Source organism: Poecilia formosa, unplaced genomic scaffold (assembly GCF_000485575.1).
Source record: "Poecilia formosa unplaced genomic scaffold, Poecilia_formosa-5.1.2 Scaffold471, whole genome shotgun sequence".
Taxonomy (NCBI): domain Eukaryota; kingdom Metazoa; phylum Chordata; class Actinopteri; order Cyprinodontiformes; family Poeciliidae; genus Poecilia; species Poecilia formosa.
The window spans coordinates 60,048-77,832 of record NW_006800410.1 but is presented as its reverse complement, the minus strand read 5'-3'; the positions used below and the strand labels follow the sequence as shown (position 1 = coordinate 77,832).

The window sequence follows — 17,785 nt, the reverse complement described above, 5'->3', positions numbered from 1 at the left end:
TTCCCACCCTCATCTATGGTCATGAGCTTTGGGTCATGGCTGAAAGAACGAGGTCACGGATACAAGCGGCTGAAATGGGTTTCCTCCTCAGGGTGGCTGGGCTCTCCCTTAGAGAGAGAAGCTCGGTCATCCAGGAGGGACTCAGAGTGGAGCCGCTGCTCCTCCACGTCGAGAGGAGCCAGTTGAGGCTCAGGCATCTGGCAAGGATGCCTCCTGGACACCTCCCTGGTGAGGAGTTCAGGTCCCACCGGGAGGAGGGGAAGACCCAGGACACACTGGAGGGACGATGTCTCTCTGCTGACCTGGGAACGGCTTGGGGTTCCTGGAGGAGCTGGAAGAAGTGGCTGGGGAGAGGGAAGTCCTTACTTAGGCTGCTGACCCCACGACCCGATCCCAGATGAAGCGGAAGAAGATGGATGGATGGATGGATACCGAAGCAATTATTTCTGTCCGCATGCAGTTCCACATTGAGGTCAGCAGAGGGCAGAGTTTCAGCGCTGAGTGAGACTTTTATCTTCCTGCTCTCTGGGACTTTGAATAGATTAAAGTGAATTTTCCGTTAATTCTAATTATTTTCAGTTTATCGATATTTCAGGTCATATGGGGGAGAATTTTTCTACATGTCAAGAAAATGTCCAGATCTTTTTACTGACAATCTGAAAAACCACAAAGAAGGGAAAGTAAACATATTTATTGTCTTTTGTGTCCAGATTTATCACCGGTTTGCCTTGAATATTTAGTTACAGTCGTCTTTCTGTTAGTTTGTGTTTCAGATGATTTTCCTGCTGCAGCTGGTTTTGCCTCAGTTTATGGTTTGTAATGGCAGCAAAAAGCATTTTTGGTCAAGAGGAAGTTTAAAAATAATTTATTTTCTTTTAGAGGCTGAATATAAAGTAACAACGATATAACGTAGTTACACTGATGCTGGGTGATGTAGTTATTAGGTGGAGACATTTTATTCAGGCTCCACCCTGCTTGAGATGGAAACTTCTGGTTTATATAGCATTGCAACAACGTGTGCCACAGCCAGCCTCTAGGGGGCGGTAGGTACCTTCGGACAGCTATAGAGAGTTTATTTAGTTTCAGAGAAGTTTGTCTGGTTGGATTTAGCTGAAAACAAACGATGAACTTTTTTTGTCGCCTGAAAAGAATTTGTCTTTTAAAGGAGGAACAAAGTTTCATGTCTGTTTGTCAGGGAGCGGAAAGACAGACGCCCCTTCCTGTGGAGAATATTTAACGAGTTCTGATTTAAAAAGATATATCCAAATATGTTTTTATGGAATAAAACGTTCAATTATTGAATTTGTTTTTTTTTGTTTCTCTTTTTACTTTGTGTGCAAAAAAACAAACAAAAAAAAACAAAAAAAAAAACAAAACAAACAACTAACTTTAAATAAGATTTCTATTCTATTAACTCTAGGTCTGTGGCCTGAACGTGTTATATTCTATTAATCACATAGACTTTAACATGTTACAATTATTAATGCAATTTATTATTTTATTTTGTTTCTTCTTTTAACATATCTTGTTCCGAGCTGCAACCCGCTTGTGTTTCTGGTACGGCCATAAATCTGTTAGCTACATCCGCTAGCATCAATCGAGGACGAGGCTGCTTCTCTCCTGATGGCTGATTTCTGCTTCTAAACGATCTGATTGGATGCTGGAAAAGACTATTGTTGTGTTTAAGTTGTGTTAAAACAGCATCTCAATGCTAAACACGTAGCAGCTAATGCTAATGCCAGCGTCCACGGGCCGAAGCTCCAGAAATGGTCAGAGAAACTCTGGAAAGATGAACGGATAAAAACACTTTGCTGCAATCTGAGGGTTAAAGAACCTGAAGTACAGATTAAAAATAAAAATATATTTGTTGGATATTTCTATTTATTCAATAATTAGCAGCAAAAAGGGTCTTTGGATTGAAAATGTTTCTTAATTTTTCAATAGCCTATGTGGTTTTTGATTAAAAAGGGAATTTGCTAATTAGAGACCCTGCAATTAACTCAATTAAAAATTTACCACCGATAATTACCTCACAACAGCAAGTTAAAGGTAAGTGCAGCATGCAGAGAAATAATGAGACTGTATGGTAACGGCTAATTTACAACATAAGTCATAATTTTGAGAATAAAAGTCATAATTCTGAGATACTACATTATAATTTCAACTTTGTCAGTCATAATTCATAATTGTGAGACATAAAGTCACAAAAACCTAATCTGATGACTTCCTGTTGGGCTTTTTTTTTTCTTTCGTGGTGGAAAGCGACTTCCGTAGTTTCTGATGAGCAAAACTGTCTCACATTAATCCTCATTTCACTCTCAATAAGATTTTTTCTGTAAATTAACTTCCCTGTTGGAACGGCCGCGGCTGTAATCCCAGCCTCTGACCAGCAGAGGGCGCCCTGCTCCACCTGGTTTTGCTGTATTGACATTCCTCAGGTCTGTGGTGTGGAGGAACCTCAGCATTCCGGCTCGGTCCAGGTTGCCCCTACTGTGGGCTGTCTGCGGGGTCCGGAGGGCTCGGTCCGGTCCTGCTGGTTCTGATGTTCTGATGAAGGCTATTTTCTGTAAATAAGCGGCTCGGAAACGCATTTCCATGGTGACAAGGCCATGAGCTGCGAGACTGGCTGCCACGCAAACGCTCGTTGTCATGGCAACGGTCACGGATCACAGCAGAACCGCGGAGGTATGACACGTCAGTCACCGTTGCCATGGCGACCCTCTGATGCAAACTGCTTCAACACAGAAATAAACCACACACGTATTTATTTACATCAGCATTTTAGGCATTAAAATGTGTATTGTCTTATTAAAAAGGAATTACGTTGTTTATTTATTTATAATAATGTACAAAAATTCACTGAAAAAGGTTTTAAAAAGTCAATGAGACTGAAAGTTCATTATAAAACTTTATTGAGATGCTGAATTTCGACAGAATCCAGACTCACAGTAAGCAGTTTGACTTCACAGTCTTCTGTGATGCCATTTCCTTCAAACTTCTCCAACCAGCTTTCCAAAACTGAGGTCACGAACGTCACGGTTCAGCTTCACAGTGAGGTACACGGAAATCACAAACCCAAGAACAGAAAGCCGGATGAGTCACGGCAGCCGCCATTTTTCATCAATAACAAACGGCCTTCCTGATGACGTGCAGGCGGAATGAGCGCGGGAAGCTTCGGTGCAGGTAGGTGAAGTTTATCAGAGTGGACCAGAACCAGAACTAAACCAACAGCCAGGACCAGAAGAACAATTAACTTTTTTAATGGTCTAAAAACTTTTGAATTTATAAATTTACTTATAAAGAAAACTTGAAGATAAATGTAAAAGACGAAGGTGTTTCAGATTTGGGCTGGTTGTACTCCAGCAAGCTTTCATGCTAAGCTAAGGAAAGCAAAGCAAAACTAAACTAAGCGGAGTTAAGCTAAGTTAAGCACAATATATAAACCATAGCTACTTAAAACACATTGGTGAAGTTGGCACTATCTGAAATTAAACAGACAATCACATTTATATAACAAAATAAAAACATTTCCCTTTTTCAGAATCTCTTTGGTGTAGCAGGAGTTTTTGGGTTGCGGACCTCAGGCTCTATGAATTACATCAAGCCCAACCTAAATATGTTTTAGTTGCAAATTAAAAAAACTTGCAAGACTTCCTCATTACTGTGCTTGGTGACCATGCTAACGAACATGCTAACTAGCATGCTAACTATCATGCTGTTAACAATGTAAGATTATAATGCATGTCTGTCCATTGTTTTCGTACACACACTGTCTGCCAGTAGAGGTGGGACCGCTGGTGCATCAGGTTAAAATGTCATCACTACTACTGATCAAAGTCCAAGTAAATAGCTATTTTTGCAGCTGTCAAGCTGTTTACATGCCAGGCAACCATATTGGATTTTGGAATTGAAACAAATTCTAAGTTTGGATGAGATTTCAACTGATTTTTCCAACTTTGGGACAGTGTGAGAAATGTCTGTGAATAAGAGGGGGCCCTCAGTCATTTTCTTTCTTTTGTTGTCCATGTCATAATTTGGCCATTTAGTCTTAAAAAGGGTCTAATTATATTTTTGGGGCACTAGAGCTGCGTAGAAGCGTGTGTGAGTTTGAAGGTTGTAGTCAACATGTAGAGTTGACTTCTTTTAGGGCTAGCTGGAATCTGGTAGATGTGATTTAGGAACGACCTGTGAGATCAAAACAAAGATGTCCGACAAATTTAAGGCAAACTCTCACCAGGACCGCCACAGGATGCTGCGTCACACATCGTTTCTTTCCAGTTCACAGACAAAGGGCAGGTTACAGTGAAGTGCTGAGATCAAACTGGTCAGTGGACGTCAGGCGAAGGTCGTTCCTTCAGAGACGACGAAGCTTCATCTAGACCCAAACTGATAAGGTGACACACACAACCAGTGTGTTTCTCCTTTAAAACTAGAGATGCCTGACAAACGTAAGCGTAATGCTCTCTACTGATCCTTTGGTCAGCCAATCCCAGCTTGATTTCTGAAAGCTCACCTGTGTGATTGGGCCAGCCTGATCGGTGATTTCTGAACCCTACAGGGAGCTTGGAAATGGTCTCGTCTGTTTGGATGAATGATAGATCTGGTTAGTGAAAGAATCAGTTGTTTTGGGTCCCTCCCTGGGTTTCTCAGACAAAGTCCCCACTGGTCCAGTTGGGCCCCACTGTGACCCCTCATTTTGAGGCCGGTAGTCCGTCCCACTGTAGACAGTTTCCTTTTCCTCTCTACTGTTTGCTGGTCCCTGACATGGATGGATGCAACTATCTGTGCTTCATGACATGGTTAAACGTAACATGATTTAAGGTCTGAGAAAATCCCAAAGGACTTGTGACACTTCAGTGGGTCGTTGACATGTTTCCTAATTAGGAGCAGTGCTAATGTGGTTTATGCTAGCATCTATGTACAGACCAGCAGAAGGCAAAATAAAGCATAAAATATATAAAACTAATATGATTATAAAATATACTCTTACATCATACAGCGACAGTTCTTCTAGATTGTCCAGATATCAGATTTACACAATATCTTTGGCTAAACACTACAGACAGTATCAAACTTTGTACTCTCCTTCTTGCAATAGCATACACACCAACACACACAGATTAGAAAAACAAACCCTGACATCTATTATTGTTTGCAACTTTTAGACAATAAATCTCAGATTTCATAAACCCAGTCTTTAAAATATGAAAATAAATAGACATTTGCTCATATTTAACAAATTGCATTGAACAGTTACATCATAACATTGAACCCTGACAGAGATCTCTCTGCAAACATCTTCTGTAGTCGTGTGGGCTTCCAGCAGCCCTTCAGAGCAGATGAAACAAACATCAGTATTTTCCATTCACAGTAATGAGATGCTCCGGTTCTCCTCCACCCCTGACTGATCCACTCTCAGATCTAAAACTACCTGAATGTCATCACTGATACTCTGACAGGGTGGATAAGAGGCTCAATTTGTCAGTTAAAGGATGAAAAGTGCCACAGTTTGCTTGAATCTGCTGCTGACATCTAATTTAAAACTAAGTGGTGATGTGAACAGACTTCTGATTGTGTGCTGTCACCACTTCAGCGAAGTGATTTCATGAACGTTGGGAAGTGGAACGAACACAAATAGAGCTCCAACAAAGTGTGAAGTATTCATGCAGTCTTCACTTCTTTGCATTTGCTTCCAAGAAGCTGAGGATCCTTTAAACAAGTGCATTTAGTGGAGCTTTTTTTAAGGTTTCTACTCTTCTTGTAAACAAGAGTGTTCTCAACAGTAAACATTGTCTTTAAATGAGTCACTAAGATGAATAAAATGTGCTCACTTGCCAAACGGGTGGAGCACCAAAAATGGTTAATCTAAACTGGTTTCGTAGCCAACAATGGATATAACTATGGTTTGGTTTTCAAGGAGTTACTGTATCTATCACCGCCACCAGGGGGCAGTGGAGTCGACATCATAAACAGTAGAACAGTGTTATTAGGGAGTAACCTCAGCATCCAACAGTCATCAGGAGCAGTGAGAGAAGGTCAGCAGACTCAGAGGTGATGTTTATGGGCTCCAGTACCCACCCACAGTGTTGAATGTACAAAAGTTGCAGTGGCCCAAAATTAGTGTCCATCTGGAACACATCAAGAAGTTCCCACTCTCCAAAGACATGACACACCAAGGGAGGACCGTTGTGTCAAGCATCACAGAACCCTGTGGCATCTGGAGACAGGGACTGGACTCTTTCCAGGAATCTAATGACATCTAGCACCATGACAGGTATCAGCTGGGTTGCTGATTCAACACCCTGTGCAGGCTTGATAATGGCAGCCACAGCTTGAGCTGTTAAATGGTGTTTTTTATGTTCTGTGGTGAATCTCAGGTCTGTTTTACCACAGGTAACCATCAGATGGGAGACCATGGTAGTTTAGAGGACCGTTGACTGAGTCTGACAAACACACTGGTGTTTCTTCCGGTGCCTCGGTTTGCCACTGCTGTCCCATATTTCATCCAAAGCCAAACCGTTGACAAGTGATCGCATGGTTGTGGGACATTTGTATTCTCTTTCAATCACGTCACAGACTACCTGGGGAGACCTCTCTCCCTTCAGTAAACGTCACAACCCAGTAGCATTTGGGCATGACTTTCTTCTTGCCAGGCTCACCACTCCTTCTCTGCATCCTCCATTTTGCATTAACGCAGTGGTCCTGGAGTAAGTGCCAAACCTTTTTTCAGACAGCCTTTCTACCAGACGTTTATAGACATTTGACTCTTTGTAGCTATTTAGCGAAGAATTGTACAAATGTACGTAATTCCTCACCATGTCTGATAAATGTTCATCAAAAGTAATCTTATTGCCTGCGAAAACCCAGATAGAGGAAGCGGACAAGTTGAAGAGAAATGTCAACATTGCTATCTGAGCACATTTCTACATAAAATTTAAAAACAAACTTCTGACCAATCACAACACATTTCACAGAGCCATTTTGCAGCAGTGGGCCTGGTGCCAACAAAGGGAGATGGCTGCTCTCCAGCAAACAAGTTGATGCCATTTTCATCAAGTTACTACATCACTGAGAGTTGATTTCAGCACTTCGGGTGAAATATGTGGGAGCCTTAAGGTACTTCGCTGACTTTAGGTGATCACTGGCCGTAGTGACTCAGTGGGGACGGCTAACATCACGGCACTACCTCAGTGTCCTCATGTCCCACCCATTCCATGACCTCACCATGGGACAGAGTTTCACCAGGACTTTGTGCATCTACACAGGGCATGTGTTCTGTCCCGTCTGCAGGGGGTAACTACTGGCACGGGACCATCAATGTGTCCAACCTCCCAACTCTGTCATCCATCTGATCTGCTGCTACTCAAATGATGCACTGAGATTTCAACAGAAGCAGTGTCATGTCCCTTCCATCGCTCCATCTGTGCACTGAACTTTTCAAGTCAAGAACTGTAGACATTATCATGTTTGCTGATGATTATCCTTTGAATTTCTGGCATTTTATGGAGCAAACAGAAAATTGTAATTAATTTCTACAGGGAATGAAAACAAAACACATTTGAACTCTGGACTGTGTTTGATGACCAGTTGTTCAAAGGTTGACAAATGCAGTTAACGAACGGCAAATCTTAGCTTCTGATAGATCCAATGTCTGTTTGATGCTTTCACTTCAGAGATTATGAAAACCATCATTAGATGATCAACATAAGTTCTACTGACCTGGGGATTAACAGACCAATGACAAGCCTGTAACACTGGACAGCCTTGTTGTGGAAAATACTGTGAAGACATAGGAAATCTCCTGGTAACGCCTCATATATTTGCACATCTGCTCTGTTTGAGAGAGAAGAACCTGAAAACAGAAAAGTCAGAAATAAACCAGTAACAGTGATGATTTAAAACTCTGTGGTGAATCAGCCTCTCAGAGGATGTGGAGGCTGTTTGATGAGAAAGGTGCAGAAGTCCTCCAAGGTGCATTCAGACTCCCAGCAGTCCTGTAATGTGGGAGATGATAGAGAGTCAACTCTGATATTTATGGCACATGAGTTGAGCCAGTTTACCCAAAGATGAGATGGAGTCACTTTTCACCAGGAAATACCACTCATGTGATATTTGATGAGAGTCACAGGCGGTCTGCTGTGCAAAGATTCTCAGCAGAGTTGTGAATCTCTTCAGAGGCCTTTGACTCATGCAAACCAGCTGGTTTCTCTGGCCGCTCTCAGACGTTGCTGTTTGTTTAAACTCAAGTCGAGTTGTTCTGCAGAGCTGGTGACACATTTTTTTCCATCTTTTCCACTGATTCCAGTTGTAGCTTTGAGTATTTTAGTATTTCTGAACTTAAGATCAGACCTCCAGATTCTGATCCACGGTCGCAACAGTGTGCCCTTCAGTTCTGACATCACTGAGATCCAGACTCAAAAAAGTTGCAGCCGGAAGGCAGTTTTTCCTGAAATGTGGAAGTTATTGCTCAGGTTCATCTTCATATAGACCTCCAGAGGCCAGATGCATAAAGTCTGACCAGCTGTCGGTGAACACCTGTAAACATTTGGGCTTAACACCTGGCAGCTAGCTGCTCAGAAAGATATTCTGAGTTGAGCAAGGTTTTTGGGGGACGGACATAAACCAGGTGAAACTTTGTGTTGACGACTAGAAAGTGGTTCTTTGGAATGGCATTCTCTGACAGATTTGGTTATAAATCAGGATTTTTGGCTAATTAACTTCTAGATTAGCCTTTTATAAGTTCAGACCTACCAAGCTGGACGGTTTAGACTGGATCAGCCTGGATCAATGTTCTGGAGCACATTAGCTGGACCCTTCATGAATCTGGACCTTAGTGAGGTTTCACTCTGAGCTAACAGAGGATCAGACGGTGGTGACTGACAGCAGCGGACTGGGACACAGCTGACTGTCACTCTCCACTCGCGTCCCATGCGTCAGCAGCTCCTCCACTGTTGTCCAATCATCAAGCAGCTTGCTGTTCCTCAGCCGGTTCTGCTTCAGGTGGCTCAGCTCCAGCACCGTCTGAGACGCTGCTGCCCCTTGGCATCCACCCAAATGCTCCTCCGCCCCTCCCCTCCTCTCTCGGTGTTGCCGTGACAACGCCATGTGTCGTCTCCTCTCCGTTCGACTCCAGTATCTCCCTGCCCACCGACCATCCTCCCATTCATCCTCGCCTCCTCTTGACCCATCTCCCCGCATTTCTTCGTCTGTTGTGACCTCACTGCGCTCCCTGGCCAATCGGTAAGCTCGGGCTCTGAGCAGCTGATTTCTAACTGACTTCTGATTGGATAGCCTGGAGCGGGGAGATGTTGGAGATCGTGGGCTTCGCTCTGGAGCCCCCAGTGTGCTGTAAAAGGGACCACAGGAACTTTTGGGCTTTTCCATGTGACTCCCAAGAGTCTGAAATGCTCTCCAGTCTGAGACTCCACTGACTCCACTAGAGGCAGATCCAGGACTCTTGGAGAGGGAGTCCTCCTCTCTGCTCCGGTTTGAGCTTTGATGGTTGAGCAGACTGTCTCTGTCTAGGCTGATCTGACCAGTAGGGTGACAGTTACTGGGATAACTGGCCCTGCTCCTCGGTCCCATCACGCTACTGCTCGGACTCGGATGGCTATTCTGATGAGTGTTTCTAAGGGCGTTTGGGTCCATCATGTTGGGATGACTCGCCCTGCGGCGTCGCTGTCCTTCACTCAAATCTGTTATTGTTCGACTCCGCCCTGGAGCCTCCATCTTTCTGCCTCCACCCTGCTGTTGCTGCTCCAACCACAGCGCCCTCCGCTGGCAGGGCTCGGTGCGACTACCTGCACACGATAAACAACAAGTTTTGGTTTTTGACTGTTAAGAAGACGTTAGATGTTTATATTCATGCTCTTATTTAAGTACATAAGTACACGCAAACATATATAAATTGTTTTTTGAGCCTTTTTATTGGTATTGCTCACATTCTCCACCCATGATGTGGTGCAGGAAATTACATTTATTCTGTACCCAGAATGCATTGCTGTGATTTTATAGTAAATAGTTTAAATCTACTGATGTCCTACTGTGGTGAATTAGACAAAATCAGCAGCAGAGTTAGCAAAGCTCAGCATCTACAAAACTGAAATCATAAGGAAAAAGTCTGTTCCAAAGCATCACTTCCTGAAGAGCAAACAGTACAGGAAGGTGAGTAGTAATACATTTGACCCTGTGGAGAGTGACATAACTACATGATGTCATTGTGGGTGTTGAGAAGGTTGCGCTTTAGCATTAGGTAATAGCATGTTGCCATAATTGTCTAGTGTTAGCAGAACTAATGCTTATGATTTGCACTTTAGGACTAGTGCAGCTAGCTTTTTAGTTAGCGTCACTTACCGATGGAGGGCGATGGGGGTGAATGGTGGCGAGGTAACGTGGGACTTCTCTCCGCTCTGTGGAAGTGAACCATTGTGGTCGTGCTGTTTCCCACTGAGCACCGGGACGCCTGTGCTGGTCCAGAGTGGGTCATTGGCGTCGTCTCAGGGATGGACTCCAAATCCCAGCGTCCTCTCTGCTCTCGAGGAGAGTGGCCTGAGCGGAAGTGGTGAGCCTGCCGGTGAGTGTGGCTGCTAGGAATCTTGTGTAGCCGTCTGTGCTCGCCTGTGCTGACGCTGTGAAAGCCGGAGTCGCTGGGTTCAGATGAGATCAGGGACTCCGAGGATGAGGAGGAGCCTTGAGAGGAAGGGGTGTGGCCTGGTAGTGATGACATGGCATCTGTCTCAGCTTCTGAGAGCACCACCCTGTGGTGCGGGCTGTCAGGTCCACATCCCAACCCGCTGTCAAGCTCGCTGAGGGGCAGGTAGCTGAGAGGGCGGTCAGGCCTCCAAGGAGGATGGTAGTCAGACTAAAAAGGCAATAAAAGAGATGAGTTGGTGATGGAGATAATCAATGCATGTACTGAACTTTTAAGACTTCCTCGATGACTATTGGTTCAACTACCTATTCATACTTCCTCAACCAACCCAGACTTTCTAGGCAGATGGACTGGAGTTGAATTAAATGAGATAAAACGGGATGCTGTGAACGCTGCCTTAAAATTGTGCAATTTTCAAACCAGCAAATTGTCAAAATCCAACTTTAAATCAGTGAGTTAAGTGCTGATCCCAACAAGCACACACATGTTGGGTCAGTTCCACTGACCTTTACAGATCTCCATCACAGAAACCATGCTGACCCAGTTTGAGAATGAGGAGGTAATTATATTTCAGAACTGATGGAAGACTTGTATCTCATGTACCTGTCTGGGGAAACTCTTCGGCTTCCCTTCTTCTGAGCTATAGCAGCCAATCAGACAGCTCTCTGAGTTCCTCTGGTAGGGCAACATCTCCGGACCCTGGAAGATAAACCGGATCAGAAAGGCAGAACGGATCATCATACCTAAGTAAATTTGAGAGCGAGAAAACATAAAATCACCTGGTAGTCCAGTCTGTCCAGGTGGTCCAAGCTGTAGGAGACGCTGGGCAGGTAGTTGTTACCGGGGTGTTGATCATTTGATGCTGTGGGAAGGTAGCCATTGGGTGGATAGACATCAGGTGACATCATCATGTGGCTGTTGGCCGGGTATGGGTCAGGTGACACAGTCATGTGACCGTAGTAGCTCCTGTGTAAAGGAAGAGGCCAGCCACATCAGGCATAAGGAGTCATGGACGGAAAAATGATGAGGTGTACTGTGAGGACTCTGCACAGTTGGAATTCCATAGCCAGGTGCACCGGTTCCCTACATTGGTACTAACTGAGTAGACCGGTACCAATTACCAATGTTATTGCCAACATTGGTAGGCAGCTGGCACCACTGTAAGCAACTGGTACCAATATAGGCAAATAAAGGAAATAAATTCCTTTATTTCCCACAATCCTAATGGATATTACCAAGTTTAATTAGCTACTTTCTTGCCTAGCCCCGCTTCTCTCCATCAGGGCAGCCTCTGCACCTGTCACAGCGGGACAGAGCGTAGCGTCATCGTTACTGGGAGCATTGACTCTCAACCTTATGGACTCAGTGTGAACACTGTTTGAGTGTTTACTACCGAGTGTGTGCTCATAAAAGGTGATCTTTGAGCGGACAGGTCCGACTCTTTGATGATTCCACCTTGAGTACGCGCGGACCTCCACAGAGCGAACAACACCTGGGTATGTTGGGGCGTCAGGTGTTGAAGTGTGCATCTTCAGAACCCGTTCTGCACTGACCTCAACAGAACCTCCTGCAGCTCATTAATATTTATGACTGCAGTCTTTTCCAGTCGATCCACCTGAATTTTTTACCTAAAGTTTGGACGTCGTTATAAAAATGAATCAAACTGCATCTAATGCATTTACATTTTCTCTGCCTCCTTCAGCAGAACCAGAACCAGAACATGTCTTTTCAACTTCTCTCCTTTTCCCACTTACTGGATGTTTATGAACAGCCACATTTACCAGAACTTTTACCGTGTTTTGCTGTTTTTTTGCTACAGATTTGCTCCATCTGAGAGCTATGCATTGTGTTTGTGGCTTAAGGCTGAGAATCCTGCAGGTTTTATATTTTTCCCTGCTGAAACTCCTTATTTCAACGAGCTGAAACTTTATTAAAGAGACAGTGTCATGTAGAATCAACCTTCTTTAGCTTTCCATCATGTTTTCATGGTAATTAAACAAAAACAAACCTGCAGTGTTTTGATATCATGGCAACCATTCAGCTGTGCTACATGCCTAGGTGGGCCTGGCCCACCTAGGCATGAGTGGGGGAGGTGCAGCTCCTCCCCCACTCTGCTCCTTCAGACTAGCCAGTAGCAATTAGCAAACATCTGGTGGAACAGCTGAGCTCATTGTAGGAGCTGCTGCATGGAGCGACGCTGGTAAAAACATTAAAGGGTTAACAGAGGAGCCATGTTGGGACGACTTCCTGGAGGCGGAGCTTCAGAAAGAGCAGGAGCTTTTAAAGTGACAGAGGCCCAATCTAAAGGAGTTAAATCAGGAAGTAAAATTTCTTTTAAGTCATGTTTGATATAAACAGCATATTTATAACAACTTAAGCTAAAATAGCTACCTGGTTGTGCTATAAGATGGAAAACACAGAATCTGCCCTTTAAAGATTCCAGGCCCAGAGGACGGACGGTTGAGGAAATGAGGCAAACAGAGAAATTTTAACAGACAAACTTTGCAGTTACTTGTTGCCAGATGTTTCAGATTCTGCAGAAGGTTGTGTGTTCGGTACCCACCCGGCGCCGTAGACGTCCGCCTGGCCCTCGTCCCCCTCCACCAGGCCCATGGCCCTCAGGGCCCCCCAGTGCCTCTCTGATGGGACGCTGCACTCGATGGCGCAGTGGGACCGCCGCCTCCTGTGGCCACGCCCACTTTTGCTGTCCACCTGCACTGTGATTGGCTGGCCATACTCGTCCACAAAGTGCAACTCCTCCCGGCGCCGGTGGCGGGGCGGTTCGTGAGTTTTACCCTGAGGGACGGGAACCAGGAGGGCAGAATAAACTGAACTGGACAAACAGATATCATTTTATTTTAAATAGGAAAATATATATTAATGATTAGATTAAAGATCAGAGCCAAGTGGCTCCATAAAAGATCTCAGACTATAACTAGTCTGGTTGATATTTCTGACTTTCCATGTTGGAAATTTCTGTATTATATGTTTTCATTCTATGTATAATCATCAAAATGACAAGAAATAACGGCTTGAAATATTTCACTCTGTTATAAATCTATGATTTTCTGATATGAGTGACAAATATTATTGATCTTTTCACTATCATCACATTTTTGTACCTGCACCTGAAAATGCAGGAAATATGTTCAGCCTTCTCAGAAACCTGGAAATAAACCATCCAGCAGCTCCACAGAAGCCGATAAACGGAGAAAAGTCCGAATCAGGATCCGGTTCTGAGTCGGACTCGATGCTGAGATCAGCACTGGGAGCCAAAGAGCCCAGCTGGTTCTGCTGCGTTTCCTCCTGAGCTGCGGCTCCATCAAATATTTATAGATGTGAGATTTTCAGCAGGTTGGTTTTAACGTCTGAAGCAGCAGAGCCTGGCTGAGTGGGAGTTCAGGCTTCAGGACAAGGCCAGCCGCGGCGCTTCCAGCTTCCTGGCATGCCTGGCTGTCATTGTGTTACATAAAGATGATTCACACACCTTTTTATCTGAGAACATAAAAACATTTTGCATAAGCTGAACACGAGGAAAGAGGAAACCGATCGAGCTGAGCAGCAGCTGATTTCCATCTGAAAATAAATCTGGTAATATCTCAGAATTTAAAATAAAATTTGGATTAAATTCTAATGACAGGAAGTCATCTGGAGCACGGTGGTGGAAGAGTCATGATGTGGGCTGCCTGAGCTCAGCTAAACACCCAATTACTGCAGACATTTTAGTCATGAATTATGAAAACATAATATGATTTTTCCTGGTAAGATTTAGACATTTAAATAAAAAAAGTAATTTGTAATGTTTTTATTTTAATAAAAATAAACATCTTTTAAATAGTGTCATATTTTTTGTTTTAACAAAATCATTTTTACTTTTGTATTCTATTAGTAAAAATGTAGATTTTTAAAGTTTTTATTTTCTTTTTAATAAAGACAATTATTCTTTGTTGTCACTATCAACTATTGTGGAATACCTAGAATACGGCAAACCCAAAACTCCTGTATTATCCTGGAATTAATCAATAAACTAACTTTATTTTATGCTATTTTAAAATGCTTCAGATGTTTTCTTTATGCACATATTTGATGCTAGTTACCATGACAACCAGCACCTGCAGCAGACGGTCCTTTCATCCATATTTTAACAGATTTTCTCAGGTTTTTTAGTGTTTTAATGGAAGTGTTTCCTGGTTCGGCCACATTCAGGAGGTTCGGCGTTGAGCTGCAGCGTCTCCGTCCTGTCAGCGGGCCGGTCGGCGCCGCCGGCTCCTCTGATGGTGGCTGCTTGTGCTGGGAGTCAAGATGCAGCTCCATGTAGGTCAGGACTCAGTCCGCCGTAACCCGGGGACCCGGACTGCAGTGTTCAGACAGCGCAGGGCCCCGGGCCCACACACACACACACACACACACACACACACACACAGTGTGAGCCAGACAAAGCCGCAGAGTGATGCGCTCCGCTGCACTCTGACAGTAACGCAGCCTGATCCGTCCGCCTCGCTGTTTGTGAAGCTCCGACTCTCCAAACGCTTTTCCTACTCAGCAGGAAGTGATGAGGGGGAGGGAAGGAGACCCGCTTCAGTTTAACCACTGCAGAACCACCAGAACCAGAATCAGAACCAGTCAGAGACTCCCAGCGGTCTCGGATGAAACCAACCAGCATTCAGTGCTGCTGTCAGGGGAACTGGACTTTGGGCTTTAACTAGGCCAGTCACCATAACAAATGTTCCTGGATGATGAATTCTAATAAACATTTAAACTGGAACTGAAAGACAATTTAAATATAGAAAATATATAAAATTAATTATGAAGTTTCTGTAGCAAAATGATCCTTTAAAAAACTGGTTTGTGTTTGGCAGAAAGAGAAAAACGATAAATCATGAAAATGGAAATTATTGAGTTTGTTCTAATGTATCATGTGATTAATTGATTAATTGATTATTGGGCCGGCCCAGAGTTTAGTTTCTCCTTAGAGTCTCGTTTGAGTCACAGCTGGGTTTAGTTCCACATGTGGAAATGGAACCGATCCAGTTCGGGCCGTTCAGACTGACATGAGTTAGAATCCAGCGGAGAGAAAACGAGGAGCGGATTTCTGAACCGGGTTCAGCTGAGAGGGAAGAGCAGGCAGGCAGACGGAGGGAGCTGAGCGGACGTGAAGGAACGGGCCGGAAGAACCGAGATAAAGAGGCGCAGGAAAACTGAGAAGTGTGAACAGAACCAAACCCAGGAGCTCAGTCAGCCGCAGGTGGATCTTCTGCTCTGGGAAACTTTTCCTCTGGTTTCCTGATGAGGGTCTGCTGCGAAAGTCCTGTTGCATAAAGCAGAGATCAGAACAGCTGTTACACAAGAACCCGCCCTCTGAGCGCTGGCCCACACCGGGACCTCAGCGGGCCGACGGGTTCAACCGGCAGAGCTGCTCAGGAAAACGGCTCCTCTGACCCACAGACTCAGCATCAGGCAGAGTCTGCTGGATTCTCCCGTTAACTCACATCAGTCCCAGCAAAATGGAGGCTGAGCCGTGATCTGTGTAGTTTGTGTGTTTTGTGAAGTGGAGGGTGACTCAGTCTTCGTTTTGTACCAAACACACACAGGAGAAATGAATGCATGAAACTGAAATGATCTGACGCGTTTCACTCCAGTTTCATCCTTCAGTTTGGAAACCAGCCCTGCTCAGGACTCAGGGAGAATCTGATTGGTGCGGCAGGACATTGGAAGCAGCCGGTTGTCCTTCTCATGCATTCAGTCGCAGCACAGAGAGACAAGCAGAAGCTTCAGGTTCGATGCGTCAGCATTAAAAACGTCCAGAGGGTCAGTGAACGCGTCATGACTAAACACTGGAAAACCCAACATCCTGGTTTCGGAAACATTTTACGAGGAAACATCCAAAAAGTGCGGCATGCATCTGCATTCTTAGAGCCAGTCTGGTTGTAATTGTTTCAGTTACCAGGCAACCAGTTTGGCGACTAATCATCTCCGGCTCCGTCAGGCTGGATGGAGAACGTCTGAGCCTTCCCATGGACTCTCAGTTACAGTCAGGTCTGGACTTTGACTAGGTCTGCATCCTGATGCTACCACCACCGTGTTTTAGATAGAACCAAAGAACCTCTGAGACCAGAACTAGACCAGCTGCACTTTGACTCAGATTCAGTCTGTTCCCCTCTGATGGTCCAGTTGACCCGGTTCTACTGGAACCAGAACTCCATCATCTGCTCCACCTCCAGCTGCTGTGGTTCTCTTCCTCTCTGCTCTGAGTCAAACCAACCTGTCCCCCTCCTGGCCTGTGGGGGCGCTGCTCCAAAAACCACTGAAGGAAACGACACAAAAACCTCTGAAGACACTGAGAGCAACTTCCTTCTTCACCAGATGGAAACAAGATGGAGGCGTCAGATTTTAGTGGTTGGAGGATTTCTCTTTAGGCTAAAGACCAGGAGCCATTTCTGCTGCTAGCGCTAGGCTAGCATGTTAGCTTTGGTTGTATTTACCCAGAATGCCCTGCCCTGTAGTCCACTTCCTGCTTTTGGAGCGGTCTCTGGTCCGCTTGATGTTCACATTTGAAACTGAAACAGAGTTCATTTTGGAGGACCAGAGGTCAGAGGTCAATTAGCGTTCACACCTCACCAACCGGACCGGACTTTCTAAACAAACAGGCTGGAATCAGGTTGGAACGGATCGGACTGAGCTGGTGGGAATGTGGATTTGATCAGGATGAAAGATTTTATTTCATAGAATAAATCAGAGGTGTCAAACATACGGCCCGCGGGCCGGAACCGGCCCGCGGAACGATTTAGTCTGGCCCGGGGGCTAAATGCATTATCATTATTCATGAAAAAACATATACTTCGTTTAACTGAAAATCTGCAGTTCCTATACTGTCCACGAGGGGCGCTGTGTTTTATTCAGAGCACACAACATGATGCAACACTGCAGCGGAACTAACAGCAGATGGCAGCACTGAGCTTCAGGTTCTGTAAACAAGTTGGATTCTATGCTTTACCAGCTTTTCATTTTGGCCCTGGTAACCTCATATTTCTCGTGCATGCTAACATACATACATGTTATGTATGCAAGTGTTTCTATATGTATGCATTTTATGCATCAACAAATGTACTTAATCAAATGTCTGTTTAAAACAGC

The 17,785-nt window shown here is 44.5% G+C and overlaps 1 protein-coding gene across 3 annotated transcripts in view; it reads right to left on the bottom strand.

Annotated features, from left to right (window-relative positions):
* Positions 1 to 2,895: 2,895 nt before the first annotated feature.
* Positions 2,896 to 17,785, bottom strand: part of LOC103156241 (uncharacterized) — a 15,952-nt gene continuing 1,062 nt past the window's right edge. For 2 of the 3 annotated variants that reach the window (XM_016664165.1, XM_016664164.1), the window contains 5 exons: positions 13,215 to 13,447; positions 11,431 to 11,617; positions 11,246 to 11,350; positions 10,354 to 10,861; positions 2,896 to 9,800 (listed from right to left, as the gene is read on the bottom strand). In XM_016664165.1, the coding sequence (XP_016519651.1) occupies positions 8,863 to 9,800; positions 10,354 to 10,861; positions 11,246 to 11,350; positions 11,431 to 11,617; positions 13,215 to 13,447 (1,971 nt within the window). In that variant the 3' untranslated portion in view covers positions 2,896 to 8,862. The remainder of the gene's footprint in view (positions 9,801 to 10,353; positions 10,862 to 11,245; positions 11,351 to 11,430; positions 11,618 to 13,214; positions 13,448 to 17,785) is intronic. The other variant, XM_007578226.2, reaches the window with a different exon arrangement.